Below are 17,120 nucleotides of genomic sequence, written 5' to 3'. Positions count from 1 at the left end.
CCCGATGCGGGGCTCGATCCCAGGACCCTGGGATCATGACCTGAGCTGAAGGCAGAGGCTTTAACCCACTGAGCCACCCAGGCGCCCTGCAATCTGACACTCTTATCTCCATAGCCTTAATCTGGTTAAACCCTTTGACACCCCCCACCACCAAATTCTATTAATAGAAATTTATCTGAAGGAAATAATCAGAAATAGAGAAAAGATTTATGTGGAAATATTGTCACTGTGCTGTTATTATAATATTAATAAGTAGGAAACCCCATAAATAACAAATTTAAAAGAACTATTTATTCAATGAATCTTAATCCCTGTTATAGAAATCTTCACAGGAATATTAACTCTTAAAACATGATATAATTTGAGAAGGGATAAAATTTCATATGGTTGTAAAAACCATGAAGGAAACCTTAGAGTAAGTATTCCAGTAGAATACTGATAATCAAAAGACCAATGGGAGTTGGCTAGCTAAAGCACATGGAGAGGGAAACACTTGGACATCTAAGTGACAGTGAGGCTGGCTTCAGTGTTAAGAAATTATACTGAAGTATATGGAGTCATATATTTATACTGATGTCCATTCCTAAATAAAATCAAACTAACTAATAAACAACTCTAAAACAATGACTGACACCAAAGGGATAAATTACAATAACAGAGGTTGGGTTTGAGTTTACACTTTCTAATCATCAAGAAGTGAATGGCTGGACTGTGGTTGCTTAACTTCCTGATGAGTACACAAACGTAGATTTCCATCTTGGTGATTGATTTCTCTATTTCCAGATATATCATATGCACTCAATACATATCATGAGTCAACCAAATAAGGCCAACTTATTTTCCCAGTCTTCTTAAAAATGCATTTCAGCATAATACACTGAATAGTTCAAACTACTGATTTATTTACTACACGACTGAAAACTCCTTCCTGATCAATGCTTACCAAATACCAAATAAAATGGTATTGCTTTCAACACTGGTTTAGGAAAAGATAACACATTTTTAAATGATAACTTTTATTATACTGATTGATAGGTAAGGAAAAAGGAGTAAAATATCATCATATCATAAATATCATTTGATTTCTGTATCACATGCGTTATCTTAATTTGGTTGTCATTTAGTTTACATTAAAATTGAGACAATTTCCACTATATGTATTTCTTTAACTAAAGGATTAAGCAACTTAATGGTTAAAAGAGTATATCTTACTTTTATCCTCAATATAGTCATCCCAGTTAAACATGCTCACTGTCCTATTGAAAGTGGTACCGTTCCCATCCAATGAGTTATTAAAGAAGGAAGTGATGTTTATTTCAAAGGAAGAATTATCTGGGGGCCATTGCAAACATTTATTCCGCAGGTTGCCCATAAACAGCTGTAGTCCTATTAGTGCAAACACGCTCAGACAGAACACAGTCAGAATCATTACATCAGAGAGCTTCTTCACCGACTGGATCAGGGCCCCCACAATGGTCTTCAGGCCTATGAATAAAATCAGAGGGAGGGATGTCGATATACTATTCAACAGCTACATTATCGACAAAAACATCATGAGCTTGTCCTGGAAAATAAAGATGTCATGCAGAATGCCAAAAATATTAGTTTAATGTTTGTGACTGAATAACATTTTCATGAAAAGCCTGTAGCTGGTGAAAATGAATGAAAGCAGAACTTGAATTTTCGTTAGAAAACTGTGAATGGCAATGAACCAAAAGTGTATTTCCAAATACCCCTTAGAGCAAAAGAAATGATTCTGTTATTCATGCTTAAACATCAACCTTGTGTAAATATTTTGCTTTTATTTGCAGATGTCTTACTCCTTAACCTCTTATTGATTTTAGAAAAATCTATATGAATAGAGTAGTAAGAAATCTTAAAGTCAATGGATTATGAAGTTATATATTTGTGATTTCTGCAAGCTTGAATATGGGTTAAAAAAGGAAGACATCTGAAAACTGAGCCCCATGCAGCACTCATGCTATCTCTTGCTCTTTCATTTATCTGCAGATAAGAACATCACCAGTTTTCGACCTAAATGGCCAAATTTGCATCAGTCTGAACGCCTCATTCTTTAGCTTCTATGCGGAAAGCTTGATGTTACAGGATGCAAACCATGTAGCCTGTTACTGCAAATGCCTCATGCAAAGACCTGTAAACTCAAAGGCTGATTTAGAACAGTTTTAAAGAAAGCAAGAAGTAAAAGCAAAGAATCAAACCCATCCAAAATATGATGTCTTGATTCTTGCTTTTTTACATATTTCTTTGCAAAGTGTGACAAGCAAAAGGCTTATGCACAAAAGCAGTGATTGTAACACCAATGCAGTAAAGTCAGCCTCGGTGTTTAACCTAGCTCTCACCTGGAATGACTGAAATTGTTTTCAGTGCTCGGAGAACTCTGAATGTTCTCAACGCTGAGACATTGCCCAGGTCCACAAACTCTGTCACATATCTGTAATAGGGAGTTCACACACAACACAATAACAAAACACAAGAAACAATTGGAGATATAAGGGGCCTACCACCTTATACCAGTTTCTTCTTACCTGGAATTACAGAAATAGTTTTCAAAGCTCTCAAGACTCTGAAAGTTCGAAGAGCTGAAACATTGCCTAGGTTTACAAATTCTGTTACATACCTGTAGAATTAAATCAGAGTTATTCAGAATTTAGGGAAATCTAAGTCTATGTTGGTCTTTCATCAAGACCTTTTCAAGTTCAATGAGTGTCGCCATCAGATTTCCCAATTAAGAGAAAAATGGCATTGTCTTCAATCTTAGTCTATGTTACTTGGGAAACTTTATTTTACTACTTTACAGTGCTAATTGAATCCAAATTAGACAATTTACTACTAGATCCTTAATCTCTCCAAAGTGCATCATTTGATTAGAAGAAAAACATTCTATGTTTACATGATAACTAAGAAAAATGCTTGATCTGTCAAGGGAGGCCACTGAGGAGAAATACAGCATAGGCTCCCACCAGTGACTTATTATTCCAGGATGGAAAATGTATGAAGATACTTACGCAAAAGTAATGACTGTGAAATCCAACCAATTCCATGGATCCCGCAGAAATGTGAAATCTTCTAAACAAAAGCCCCTTGCGAGTATTTTTATAAGTGATTCAAAAGTATAAATTCCTGTAAAGGTGTACCTGAGAGGAAATAGCCAAGTCCACATTAAAGAACTAGCAGGTAATTGACATGTACCCGTCTTAAAGGAAACTTAACAAACAAAAATTAGAATCTTCCATGTGGGTCTATACTAGTCTCCCTATGATGTAAGCTTAGGAAGAGTTTAAGGCAAAAGAAATATTACATTTTGAAAGACATTCTCATTGACTCTAAGTAAGTAAGTATTGTATTTGCTACATTAACTAATTTGAAGGCCCAAATAATATGGTTCCATGTGATGATATTACCTGAAATACACTGGCTTTCAGTCCGATTTAAGTAAATAGATGTTAACCTCCAAATTACTGTAGCATTGTGTTTAATAAAATATGTATCATTAAGAGCCATGAAATATATAATAATAACACAGAAAGATGATAGCCAGGGCGCTTGGATGGCTCAACTGGTTAACCTCTTGATTTCAGCTTAGGTCATGATCTCAGGGCTATAAGTTCAATCCCCTTGTCAGGCTCACTGGGGAGTATGCTTAAAGATTCTCTCTCCCTCTTCCCCTCCCCCACTTCCGCTCTCTAAAATATATAAGTAAATCTTAAAAGAAAAAAAAAAAGAAAGAAAAGAAAAGAAAGGTTATAGCCATGAGAAAAAGAACATACAAATTAGGTATAACTTTTATCACTGGATATTAGTAATTACTGATAATATTCAAATGTGTATAAGACTCACAAGGAAGATAAAGGGCTACAAATACTGGCAAACAGGTGCAGTAATTTCAGCTAATGAGTGAGCCACTGCAAGCTTTGTCCTATGCGAAGTTAGTGGTTGAAATGATCCTGAATCATTGTTTAAACTTGTCTGGTTTAGAGTAGCTAGTATGATTTGCTAAAGAAAGTGACAGGGTCTCAAGATAGTAAATTTGAAATGTAAGGGATGACAATATTGAAAAACATTTTTCATTTTCTACTTACTCCACATTCTTTGTCCAGTCTGGAGGGTTACTCATGGTCATAAACACACAGTTGGTGAGAATAGTGCACATAATGAGCACATTGAATAAAGTAGAAGAGTATTGTCAAGGAAGACAAAATACAGTGGAAAAATCTCACTTTTATGCCCCACCATGCCTTTTACACCATGAAGCTTAGAATTTTTATGCCCTTATTATTTTATTCTTGAGTCCATCTTTTCCATTTCTGTAATCCAACAGCCACATATTTAGGCCATGCCAGGCCAAGCCTTCAAATATTCTGAGGCCATTTAGGTATTTCTTAATAATTAAATATAAAGAGTAAATAATTTATTATTTACTCACTGGTAAATAATTTATCAATTTAAGTTTTTTAGATGACAGATTTACCTCAACAACTGAACTGCAAGTTCAACATGTCTGTAAACTATGACAAAACCTCTACAAAAGAATTTAAGTGATTACTTAAATGCATTATAATTCCATTCTAAGGATCATTCTGGCAAAGTGATTTTAATATGATCCTTTCTGTATGGAGTGTATAATATACAGTAATTGCTCATAAAATTTTAAATAGTATGAAAAGATGGCTGTTATTAGTGATGGCATTTCTTGGGTTTATAACTGTGGTGAAATTGTTTACTAATGTACCTAAAACTTGGTTCAATTCACTATAAAAGTGAGAAAAAATAACCATTTCACAAGATTGCTGTGAGGATCAAATTAGTTAAAATAAACAAAAGCTCCTGCACTTCATGTGCCTGGTAAAGAAAAGATGCTCAATAAATTGTCTTCCTAATTTCCTGAATCATAGAGAATATTCCTTATAACAAACATCCGGTTGTGTCACTGTTTCTTACTTTGGCTTTGTAGACACAGCCAATACCCTTCACTTTCCTTTATACTGAAAAACAACAAAAACTGAGAAAATATTTGGTAGTCAGATAATTAAAATGACTTTCATAGTTAAGAAAAAGCACAAGAAAGATTCAGTTGCAATTATGTAAAATGACAATCTTTAGCAATGTAAACTTAGACACAATGATAAAAATCCCAGAAATTGAGTAGGTGCTGTTCATAGCCCTTCTTACTCTTAATTTTTGTTATAAGTTTTCACATTACTTGCACAAAACAAAATAGTAACATGAGTTTAAGTACCGTCACCTAGGACACTGAGTAGCCAGTGTTGCATTAATCTATAATGGAAGTTTCTTTGCACCTGCAACTGCTGTTAGTCAAAGCCACAATTGATTTTTCTTTTTTGCTAACAAATAGCATATTTGTTATTGATATAAGGTATATGCTTAATTCTCAGCTTGTTTAATGCATCCACATTAAAAATAGTCCTATGTGAATGACAGAGATCATCCATGTGAGGGCACTAGAACCTAGAGAACACTTTAGAAAAACAGCATTTCAAAGAAGAAACACCTACTTTTCCTTAATTGCTAGAAATAAACAAAAAGATAAAATGTAAGATGGTTTGCTATTAGTATATAAAACTAGATCTTCCATGTCTGCTAGCTTGCTAGGTCCTACGGGAGAAAACAACACCTTTCAGCAGATTGGCACCATTCTAAATTCATGGTTCTGAACCTGGCCAGTCCTCTACACAGTCCTGTAGTCCTTAGCACCATCTCTGACCCTCTGCAAAGGCAATTCCATTCTCCAGTCTCCTCTGACCTCCAACTCTCTTCCTCTTTCCCTACCCACCTGAAGCTGATGTCTTATTACCTATTTCACTCAGAGAACACTATTGGATCTCTATTTCCAACTCCCAAGCTGATAAACCTCTCTGGAGCCTTCTGGACCTATCCTTTTTTCCTTCCTGTTTCAATGGGGAAAGTTTTCAATGCTCCCCACTTCACATTCTGGACACCTTCTTTCCAAAATACTTCAGAAATCTCTTCTCTCTTTTTTCTTTTATCTTTATTATCTCCCACCCTAGTGAGAACTTCAATATAAACTTGCTTAAGCCTCTCTTGTCTTGGGGGAGGGCACACTTTCTTGTAATCCCAAATTCTCTTAAAGTATTTACAGTCCTAACTTTTCTCCATTTCACAGCCAAATTTCTTGAAAGAGCCATTTATCTTTTTTTCTTCCTCATGTATCCAGCACATCCTCAGCTTACTAGCTTTTTTCCCTAAAGATGGCATACACTTCATGTTTTGGCACTAAACGAAAGGGCAATTTTTTTCTTACTTGACTTGCTCTCTCAGCAGAACTCTGCAAGGAAAATTCTTCCCTCTTTAAGTTTTCTTCTCTTCCCTTTATTGAAATCCCAATTCTCTGGTTTCCTCATGCCTTATGGGAAACAATTTTTTGCATCCTTGGAAATGTTGCAATTGCCTTTTGAAAAGGAGATAGGTTATCTCAGCCATTTCTTCCCTCTCTTGCTATATTCATCCTAGCAGATTTCATCAACAAACATAGGTTCAAGTGTCATTTACGTACCCACCATCTCAACTACTTCTCTCTAGGTCAGACGCCTCTTCTGAACTCTACATAGTCAAAGGTGCAAATGGCATCTGTACTATGTGTCTCACTGATACTTCAAAATCATTTAAAAGATTCTGAGTTCTTTTCTTTAAGATTTTATTTACTTATTTAACAGAGAGAGAGACAGCAAGAGAGGGAACACAAGCAGGGGGAGTGGGAGAGGGAGAAGCAGGTTTCCCACTGAGCAGGGAGCCTGATGTGGTGCTCGATCCCAGGACCCTGGGATCATAACCTGAGCCAAAGGCAGCCAGCCGCTTAATGACTGAGCCACCCAGGCACCCCAAGACTGAGTTCTAAAACTGAAGTAAAATCTTTTCATCCCACCCTTCCCATCTCCCCAATTCCTTCTCTTCACACTGCCCCCATACTGCTCCTTTGACATCTCTGTATCTTATAGAATGTCCCAGGATCTAGCCAGGAACCTAGAAGCAATCCTGGATTTTTCTCTCTCCCTAAACCTCTAAACCCAATTTAGCACCAAATACTGTCAATTCTATCTGCTGTCACTGGATCCGGTGTACTTTTGCATCCCCACATCACTACATAGTCCCTGCCACCAAGTATAACTTAGATTACTGCAGTTTCCTCCAAACTGGTCTTTCCGAATCCATGCTAAGTTCTTTACAATACATTCTGCATACTGTACTAAAATGACTTGTATAAATGTAATTCAGATGATTTCAATATTTTTCCATTATTCTTAAGATGATGATCAAATGTCTTAACACAGTCTAGATTCCAGAATGTCTGAACCCTGTCTACTCCCCTAGTTTTGCACACTTTACTTTTTTTTTCTGTATTGCTCACTCTTAATTGCACTCTCCCATGATACCATAATTGTTTTAGATCATCTAATGAAATATTCTCTTTCTCAGATAAGGGTCTTTGCAAATGCCACCTCTTCTCCCTGGAAATGCTCCATACCACACTGTAGCCAACTCATACTTGATCTTTAGTACTTATTTTGAAAAAGATTTCTGGTAGAAAGTTACTCGCCATAATACCTCACCTGTTTAGGTCTACCAGTTATATAACCCCATAGCATCTTATATTATTCTTCCAATGACTAATTTCAATGCTGATCTTTTCTTCTACTAGACTGTCAACTTCGTGGGGACAGACACCATGTCTGTAGTGTTCACCACTAAATCCTGGCCATTTTGCACAGTCAGTTGACAACTGAATGAAATAAATTTTGCAACCCATTTGTTACTAAATAGAATAACATTTTTCCTTTTTAATGATTTCTGATGAGGTATTGATATGATATGGGATAAAAATACAGCATGAAATTTGTCTTCATGTATACTGAGTACACAAGTTTCTATACTTTGTTTTTTGAAAGAGAGTAAGAAGGCAAACATAGGTGGAAATTAATAGCCTCATGGGATTTATGTCACATGATGATCTGAGTCATGGTTTTATGACCCTCAAGAAGTATTTACTCTTTATAATGGTAGAATGTAATTATATATGATGAAGTAAAATAAAAATTTCAATATTATTAAACAACAGAAAGAATGATTACTGTCCCATAAGTCACAATTAATAAAGCAATTGTGCTCATACAGGAGTTTTCCACATTGCATGACTATCCTTTTAATAATTTGAAAATACACTTAAGGGCGCCTTGGTGCCTCAATGAGTTAAGCACCTGCCTTTGGCTCAGGTCATGATCCCAGGGTCCTGGGATCAAGCCCCACATTGGGCTCTCCACTCAGTGGGGAGCCTGCTTCCCCCAACCCTCTCTCTCTGCCTGCCTCTCTGCCAACTTGTGATCTCTGTCAAATAAATAAATAAAATCTTTAAAAAAATACACTTAAGTTAAAGATCCTGACAGGCACTCAGGAAAGGAAAGCAAATAAAATTATTTTGCTTTTAAAACAAAAAAGATAACTAGAGGTAGGTTTTCTGCTTTTGATTTAATAGGTATCTCTAAATAGGGTGTGTATTAGAATTCATCAACTTATAGAGATCACTGTGGATTAATTTTATCAGTCACATACTTCTAAAATTCCTGGAATTTAGGGAGTAACTTTTTATAGGGTTTCAGATAATCATGATAAATATACAGATATTTTAAAAAATTAGGTATGGATTTTGTTTTGATGATAACACACGTTGAAAAAGTATAGAAACTCCACATCAAGGCAGGTTTCAAGGGGGAAGAACCAGTAATAAAATGTGTAAATCCTACATTATTTTCTGAATATATGGGCCAAGACATCAACAAAGTATATTTTTCAAAAGAATAATGTATCCCAGAACAATATTTCCTTAAGAGCCTTCGTATATAAAATATAATAGAAGCAGACTAACCTTAAAAAATTCCAGGGGAAAAATGATCCTTTTAATCTATTAATTTGTTTATACCAGGTAAAATGTGTTAACCTTTGATTGATACTGCTGGTTGGCAAATCTAAAGTATTTTCTGTGTGTATATGATGAAAAGAAACTTCAAGTTTATACTGCATATGGCTCATGTATCCTTTGACATGAAATCTGAATATTTAAAAATACTGGCATGCCTACTCCCAGCTCTGTGAAGATAGGATGGGATAACATGAGTTTTATCGCACTGAAGGACAGACCAGAGGTATCCTTTACCAACCACAGGGGTTTGAGCAAGTTGCTTAATTCTTGGATGTTCAATTTTCTTACGTAAATACAGTACTAATGCTTTCCTTAGAAAATACAGTTATTTTTATTACTATTAATCACATGCTTATTGAATATAAAATGTAGGCATTTCTTTATTATTCTTAAAGAAGGGGAGGTCATTGTTTGTGAGTCTGTTCAGGGACTTTGCAATGTTATATAATATCCAGAGATGTGGCAGGAGAATTTTTAACTCTAAACTAGAGGGAGAAAACAGTTTAATGTTAGAGTTTTGTTTTGTTTTCTTAACATAAAAATAGAAAATTCAAAGCAGAGTAGATCAGGCCTCTTTCTACCTATCAGTGCATATTTCTAAGCTAGCAGAAATATTAACTAAATGTCACATATATACTTTTAACTCTTGAGTTGTTTCATTCTATGATTAACCATCTTTCCTACCTATGTGATGATGCATGACAACTTTTTTTTAAACAATTTTTTTTAAGATTTTATTTATTTCTTTGGCAGAGACAGATCACAAGTAGGCAGAGAGGCAGGCAGAGAGAGGGGGAGGAAGCAGGCTCCTTGTCGAGCAGAGAGCCTGATGCAGGGCTCGATCCCAGGACCCTGAGATCATGACCTGAGCCGAAGGCAGAGGCTTTAATCCACTGAGCCACCCAGGTGCCCCAATGCATGATAACTTTTGAGCATTAAAAGCAGGGGAGGGCGCCTGGGTGGCTCAGTTGGTTAAGCAACTGCCTTCAGCTCAGGTCATGATCCCAGAGTCCCAGGATCGAGTCCTACACGGGGCTCCCAGCTCCATGGAGAGTCTGATTCTCCCTCTGATCTTCTCCCCTCTCATGATCTCTCTCAAATAAATAAATAAAATATTTTTTAAAAAATTAAAAGCAGGGGAAATGGAAATCGTAAGTTGTTCCCCTCCTCTCCTACAGGCCTATATAGTTCTTTGCAGGAAAAACTGTAACTTTTTTTTTTATTATTATTTCTATGTGGATACTGTATAATTTTGGAATGAGCTAAAAAGCCTACTTCTTATTTAATGAATTAGTAAGTTGAAGCCACTGAAAATAACCTTTGGAATTCATATAGACTGCGATATTGGCAATGCACCTAGTACATTATACCTGAGAGTTTTCTTCTCTCGGGCGGAAAATGCAAAGAGCACTAGGCTGAGAATGAGAAGACCTGGTCTGAAGTTTTAGCTCTGCCATTGATACAAAGTACAAAGTAGCCTTAGAAAGGGAGTAAACACTTCTGGGACTTAAATAAATCATCTGCAAAATGAGAAGGTCGCACAATCACATTATGTTTTAGTCACTTAAAGCATCAAACTCTGGTGGCATAAAAACATTTTCTTGGGAAAGTGAAGCCAGGAGAAAACAGTGATTTATACAGAATTCTTTGTGGAATTCCTTAACAGTATGAGAGTTTTCCTTTACTAATTTTGCAGTAGTTGCTGCTAGAATTGTACTTACTACAACCAAAAACAGCTATCATAGCAACCATTTATCAAGTACCTACTAGGTGTTAGTCATGATGCCAGGTACTTCGCATACATTTTATTATTATTAATGTATAAATTTTGACTCCAATTTCATAGATGGAGAAACTGAGATTCAAAACAGTTTTAATACCTTGGCCCAAGGTCATAGAGCAATAGGTAAATCTCAGAGGTGAGTCTGAATCCAGGTTTTCTGATACCAAAAGCTGTTTTTCATTTTTCTATTCTGTGTGAATGACAGGCAGTCTGAACTAGTTGTGTTATTTGGGGTGTCACAGATCTTTGTTATGACTTTAAATACCATTAAATACTGATGTCTTCCGAAGTTTTATCACCAGCCCTACGCTTTCCTGAACTCCAGACTTCTATTTCCATCCAAGTACTCAGCTCCTCCCCTGAATGTCTAACAGCCATCTCAAAAACACATTCAAATCTAATAATCGCTCAGAAAATCCTGTTGGCTCTTCTGCAAAACACATCTAAGTTTGACGCCCTTTTGCCACCCTCACTGTTTCTACCATAGTCCAAGCCACCAGCATCTGTTGTCTTCATAATGGAAGCAGGTTCCCAATCAATCTTCTCCCAACCTTTCCCTCCATGCAGTCTATTCTCTATCCAGCACCCAGAGTGGTATTTATAAAATATGAGTCAGGTTATGATATTCTTCTGCTGGAAATCCCCCAATCATCACTCCGCATCTCATTCAGCCCGACTTTGGTGTCCTTATCGTGGCCTACAACTGCAGCCCTGCCCTCTGCTCTCACTGACCTCATATCCCACTACACCCTGCCTTCCCCACTTCACCCCATCTCTCTGGACTCCTTGCTGATTCTCCTTGCTGAGCACACCAGTTGTACATCTATCTTTATACTTTGCCTTCACATTTGCTATTCTCCTCACACTTAACTTTTCTCTAGATTTCCATGTCTCACTCCCTTCCTTCTGATCTCTACTCAGATGGTATCTTTTTAGAGAGGACTTCTCTGATCGAAAACAGTACCTTGCCATTCTTCTCTTTTTACACAGTTTTATTTTTCTTAATAGCTCTCATCATGAGTTGGCATATGATTTTTCTCATCTTTCTCCTCTCAAACACACACATATACTGACCATAATAACTACATGAAAGCAGGAACTCTGTTATGCTCAGTGCTGCATTGCAATGTCTAGAAGAACACCTGCCATATTTTAGGAACTTCATAAATATTTGCAAACAAAAGCAAAATAAGGTAGAATATGCATATTAATCTAAAATAATAAAAACTGTCATGAAACACATTTAAAACTCTGATAAGAAATTTTAAGAATATGGATCATTTTTAACTTGTTTACTATCTAGAAAATATAACCATATTTTATTTAACTAGTAAAACAAGATATTAGGCATATCAAAAGCATTTTCAGCTTTCAAAATACACCCTGGCACAAATATAGTAAGCATAAGTATAAGTTCTCATTCTGCCAAAGTCAAGAAACAAATCTAATTTGATATTCAACAGCTCCTAACGAAGATAACAGCTCTTTAACAAATGAGACAGGATTTTCTTTAGAAATAGAGATATTAGTCTAGGCCTAAAATACAAATTTCTTTATTGTGAATGGGCATTTTCTGGTTTATAAATTAATGATAATAAATATACAATGACCTCTTAACGGTGTCCCAACCCACCAACATCATCTCCAAGCATTTTAACTTTAGAGCAAAAGGCATGTGCTTGAAGTCAGAAAACCAAGATTTGAGCATAGGGCTTATGCTGGGAAGAATAAAAGACAAAATCACTAGCAGAATCACTTACAAACCCTACAGTATTACACCCATCCAAGTTTACTCTGCTCTCCTATCAAATATGCTACTATCCAAAAGACAAAGAATTTATTTATATCAGACTTTTGGTCCACTTGTTTTTTCTTTTATCTTTACTCCAAGACAAAATATCTGAAATATAATATTTTAATTAAAGAAATTAGAGATTTTTAAAAATCTACTTTTTTCTACACTGGAAGAAATTTGTGGCTTATCACCATTTGTAAGCATCTGACTGTTCACTTTAGCAAATCTTTTTTTTTTAAGATTTTATTTATTTTATATGACAGGCAGAGATTACAAGTAGGCAGAGAGGCAGGCAGAGAGAGAGAGGAGGAAGCAGGCTCCCGGCTGAGCAGAGAGCCCGATGCGGCTCGATCCCAGGACCCTGGGATCATGACCTGAGCCAAAAGCAGAGGCTTTAACCCACTGAGCCATCCAGGCGCCCCCACTTTAGCAAATCTTAATAGATTTACCTGACTGCCTTCATCTAACTCACATTACAGCAGGTCTCCAAACAACTCTGCTCCTTGAAGATTTTCTTTCTTCTGGGAAGCAAGTGAAAACCCTCAAATTCAAGTTGTCTAATTCCCAGAGAGCACCATAAACTATGTCTTTAATGCCTGGATCTTATGATCAAAACTTCTAAAACTGTCCTTGCCCTCTACCAATAGGAGTCTCTTTTCACAAAGGGTCTTAAATTAGGACTCATGGGTTCCCTAACTTCCTAGGATTTTCTGGAGTGAGATGATGGCTTTCATGACACTTTCAAAAAAATACATGATCTCCAAACAAAAGGTTTAAAATAAAAACTGTTTTTTTCCTTTAATATTATGCTTTCTTAATTCCATCCCATCACTCAGATTCAGGACGAAATAGTTTTTTTTCTGACCTATTCAGCCCTTCCACTTTGTTACTTGTTTTGCATCTGATTTTCTAACCTCTGACTCAGTAGTCACTTATTTTTCAATGCATACTCTCCTAGTTATCTACTCTTAATAGAGCACTGGACATAAGTTTGAGTTTTCACAGAATTTCATAGAAAAATAAAGTTTACATAAAGGGTGTATAGTTATCTGATAATAAAATAAATAATTTATGGAAAGATTTATTTAGTGCAAAGATTACAAATACCCAAAACATAATAATACACCATAATTTATAATCCAGGAGACCCAAATCTAAATCTCAACTTTATTATTCATTTCTAATGCCAACTTAAAAACCTTTATGCCCCAAACCATTGGATTCTCTTTCTTGAAAAATAGAAATAAAGAAATGTTATTCCTTTAGATAATTCAAAAAATTATTAAATCTTAAAGCATAAAAGAAATAACAAATTAAAATATGCTGATGTGTATGCAAAGAACACAGGGAGGAAAAGAAACAAATTAGATGTTGAAGGGAGACTGAATTCTAAAATGTCATGCTTCTGAAAACATCATTTACCACACTGCCTGGCAAGTCTGGGGATGTGATTTACAGCCCCTCCACCCATAACTGAAATGAGTTCCCTATACCAAGCTTATCCCACATCCTGAATTCCTCACTTTATCTAATTCAAACATTTTCTTGGACTACTGCAGAAAGTAGGCTTTTACACCAAAAGTATCACCATGTCATGGAATCCCTGGCCTGATCATGTCATGGAATCCCAGACAATGACCCTTTCTAAAGAAGAAACAACATTAAAAGTTGCCTTGAGACTCTGCTTAGATTACAGTCTCCCCTTCAGGAACCTTACCTCTGGTTCCTGATGCATATCAATCTTCATCTCAAGGTTTAAGTGTTCTTCCTGTAAATGCCCCTGCCTGGCAAGACCCCAGTCTTCCAAACCTTGGCTTCCCTGGTTTTCCCAGGGCTGGCTGTCAGTCAGACCACTGTCTTTTACCTAAAATAAAATCTCTCATTCACAACTACTCTATTTAACTTCTAGGAGTAAATCAGATTACCATCTCCCACCAATGTGTCATCAATCTCACTTCCAGGATGTTGCTACTTCAATAAGGAGAATGAAGAATAAAATGAGGATGTATATAGTTTGACAGACAATAAGCCTTTGGAGAAAGCCAGTTGTAGCAGAATCTTTGACTTGAATAAAACACAGGAACAAAGGAGAAAGAGAGAGAAAGAAAGAAAGGGAGGGAGAAGAGATAAAAAGAAAAGAAAAGAAAAAAGAAGGAGGAAGGGAGGCAGGAAAGAAGGAAGGAAGGAAGGAAAGAGAGGAGAAGAGAAAATAGAAAATCAGTGGGATGCTGGTGGGGAACAAAACTAGAGAGATATCTGAAAGGCTAGTATGTATACAATCACAACTGTAAGCATTTACTAACTCAAAGCTTTCAAATAAAAAACAGAAAGTAGTACAACTCAGATCAAAAAGATATAAAATTGTGCAATTCAGATCATTTACATATTTTCCAAACGTGAAAGCAGTAAGGAAAATTAGCTCATGGAGTTCACTCATTGCAAAACATTGTAAAATATGAAGACGTGTAAAAGGAGGACTTGGCAACATAATCAATATTAATGAAGTCTTAGATGTAGCAGCAATTCAGAAGGAAGCAGAAGAGGACAGAAGAAAGGAAGAAGCAGTGAGTCGGGAAGAGGGGAACAACTAGAAGATGAGGTAAAGGGGTTCACTTACCTATGATACCATTTGCAATATGCAAACAGTTGAGTAAGAGGAATGAAAAAAAGGAGCATATAACATTGCTAAGCACATGATTTTTTAAAAATTTCCAGATCAATAATTCAGTCAAAGAACAAAATCTTAACAAGCAACTATTTGAAAAAAGGATATGAATGTACCAAAATCTTAATAGCTAATTTTCTAATAGGGTTGAAGGGAGTTAAAATGTACAGGGCAGGGGTGGCACTGAATCGAGAGATTGCTTTCCCTTTATTCAATACTATAAATGTCTGAAAAAGAAAACACAACACATAAAACAGAATTTAGGATCTTAATATTAAAATTAAGAACATTTTAAGAGAAAAGTAAGATCATCATTTAAAATTTTGCCTTACAAAAAACTATAGTAATACACTAATTACCAACACACAACATGATGATAGGTGTTTTTTTCTTTCCGTGCACCATTAACTTTCCTAAATTTGGTTAAGTGATATGAGGATTTAAAGGAGAAAAAAAAAAAAAACAACTTGTAGTAATTGCTGTAGGAATTCTTAGCACCTTTTATCAAGCTTTGATATCAGTATTTTAAAAGTATATTTGTAATACACAAAAAGCATAAAAACGAGGCTTTGATTACTTCTTCATTTTGACAAAAATTTTTCATGAGAACTTCAGAGTTTTCCACGTGTGTTTTTGGATGAGCTGCTTTTGGGAGGGAGTACTTAAGTCACCTATTATTATTTCTTCCGCAGAGAGCTGTGGAAAGGGCAAAGTGTATGGCAAGAAGGCATAATCCTGCTGCCAATCAAAGGAACTTAAAGAGAGCCTGAGATTCTAAAAAGGATTTTAAATATTACTTCTGGAAATATAACTCTTGTTTTCACTTTCTGCTTCATCACACTGTAAGGTGAATAGACTTTTGCCCTTCCTCAGTTACCCAACTGCATCATGCCTCCTCAGCTCTGTTCGTTCTGGGAATGTAGGCTCAAATGAGTACTTCTAGGAGACTTGTAGGATAATGGATCCATTACATGCTCAAGCCCACCCAGCATCCTAGTGATGCTTCAGACAAAGGGGAGGAGGCACACCATTCTTCACCAGACAACTGTGGGACTAGTCCAGAACCAATTAGGAAGTAGGGCAACAAGTAAAGACAACTTCACTAAAAACTCACTTTCTTATTGATATAGTATGGGTCCAGGTCCTCCAAGGGCTCTGACACCATCTCTGGAGGAATGTCTCCATAAATAAATGGAAGAGATTTCCCTGCTTCCAAGTCACTATTTGGCTTTGGGCCATTTTCATCATCCTCATCCTTACGCTCTTGTTTGGGTCTCTTAGCTTTCTCTTCTGCAATGCGTTGTTCAATAGCAGCAAGGGATTCCCTGGTAAAGAAGCGGAAGCTGTCAGGTCCTGGTGGTACCAGCACTGACTGTGCCATCTTTTCATCCTGCTCCTTTAATCACTGTTTAGCTCCTTGCATAAAAAAGTGCTATGGAAACAAGAGAGAGAGAGAGAGAGAGAGAAGAGAGAGAGAGGAGAGAGAGAGAGAAGCAATGGTCATTAGGATAAAAGGTAACTGTGGCAATTACATGATACTGAGATAAAATATATAAACCAAGCTATCTGCAATATTTTATTAAGGAAGCTGTATTCAGGGGATTCTCAGGCATGCATTCATTTGCTTGCATGGAGATCTGTCTTTCACATTCAGTAGATGTCTATGAGGTAATCTAGTCTCCCGCTCCCAAAATGTTTTAAGTGAAAATATCCAAATTCAGAGCACGGAAATGGAGGATACTGGTTTGTGCTTGCTCTTTCACTTGTGTGAATATTTTGGCAGCCATCTTTTTCAGCATCCTTTCTGAAAAAAATATCAGAGATCCAAAACAAGAGATGAATAATCACCCAAAATTATAGAACCTGGGCTATGCAAGGATCTTGCATGTACCTCTATGTTTTGTTC

At 36.3% G+C, this 17,120-nt stretch overlaps 1 protein-coding gene across 7 annotated transcripts in view; it reads right to left on the bottom strand.

The window, feature by feature from the left end:
• LOC111150610 (sodium channel protein type 2 subunit alpha) overlaps positions 1-16,595 on the bottom strand; it is an 83,082-nt gene extending 66,487 nt beyond the window's left edge. For 3 of the 7 annotated variants that reach the window (XM_022510070.1, XM_022508494.1, XM_022512309.1), the window contains exons 1-6: positions 16,329-16,595; positions 15,323-15,441; positions 4,101-4,190; positions 3,027-3,155; positions 2,361-2,452; positions 1,213-1,485 (exon numbers count right to left, since the gene is read on the bottom strand). In XM_022510070.1, the coding sequence (XP_022365778.1) occupies positions 1,213-1,485; positions 2,361-2,452; positions 3,027-3,155; positions 4,101-4,190; positions 15,323-15,441; positions 16,329-16,595 (970 nt within the window). Of the gene's footprint in view, positions 1-1,212; positions 1,486-2,360; positions 2,453-2,546; positions 2,639-3,026; positions 3,156-4,100; positions 4,191-15,322; positions 15,442-16,328 lie in introns of all 7 variants that reach the window. The other 4 variants (XM_022509291.1, XM_022513078.1, XM_022510844.1 and 1 more) reach the window with 2 other exon arrangements.
• Positions 16,596-17,120: the final 525 nt, after the last annotated feature.

Source organism: Enhydra lutris, unplaced genomic scaffold (genome assembly GCF_002288905.1).
Source record: "Enhydra lutris kenyoni isolate GAN:26980312 unplaced genomic scaffold, ASM228890v2 scaffoldscaffold1, whole genome shotgun sequence".
Lineage (NCBI taxonomy): Eukaryota > Metazoa > Chordata > Mammalia > Carnivora > Mustelidae > Enhydra > Enhydra lutris.
This window is presented reverse-complemented; position numbering and strand designations above follow the sequence as displayed.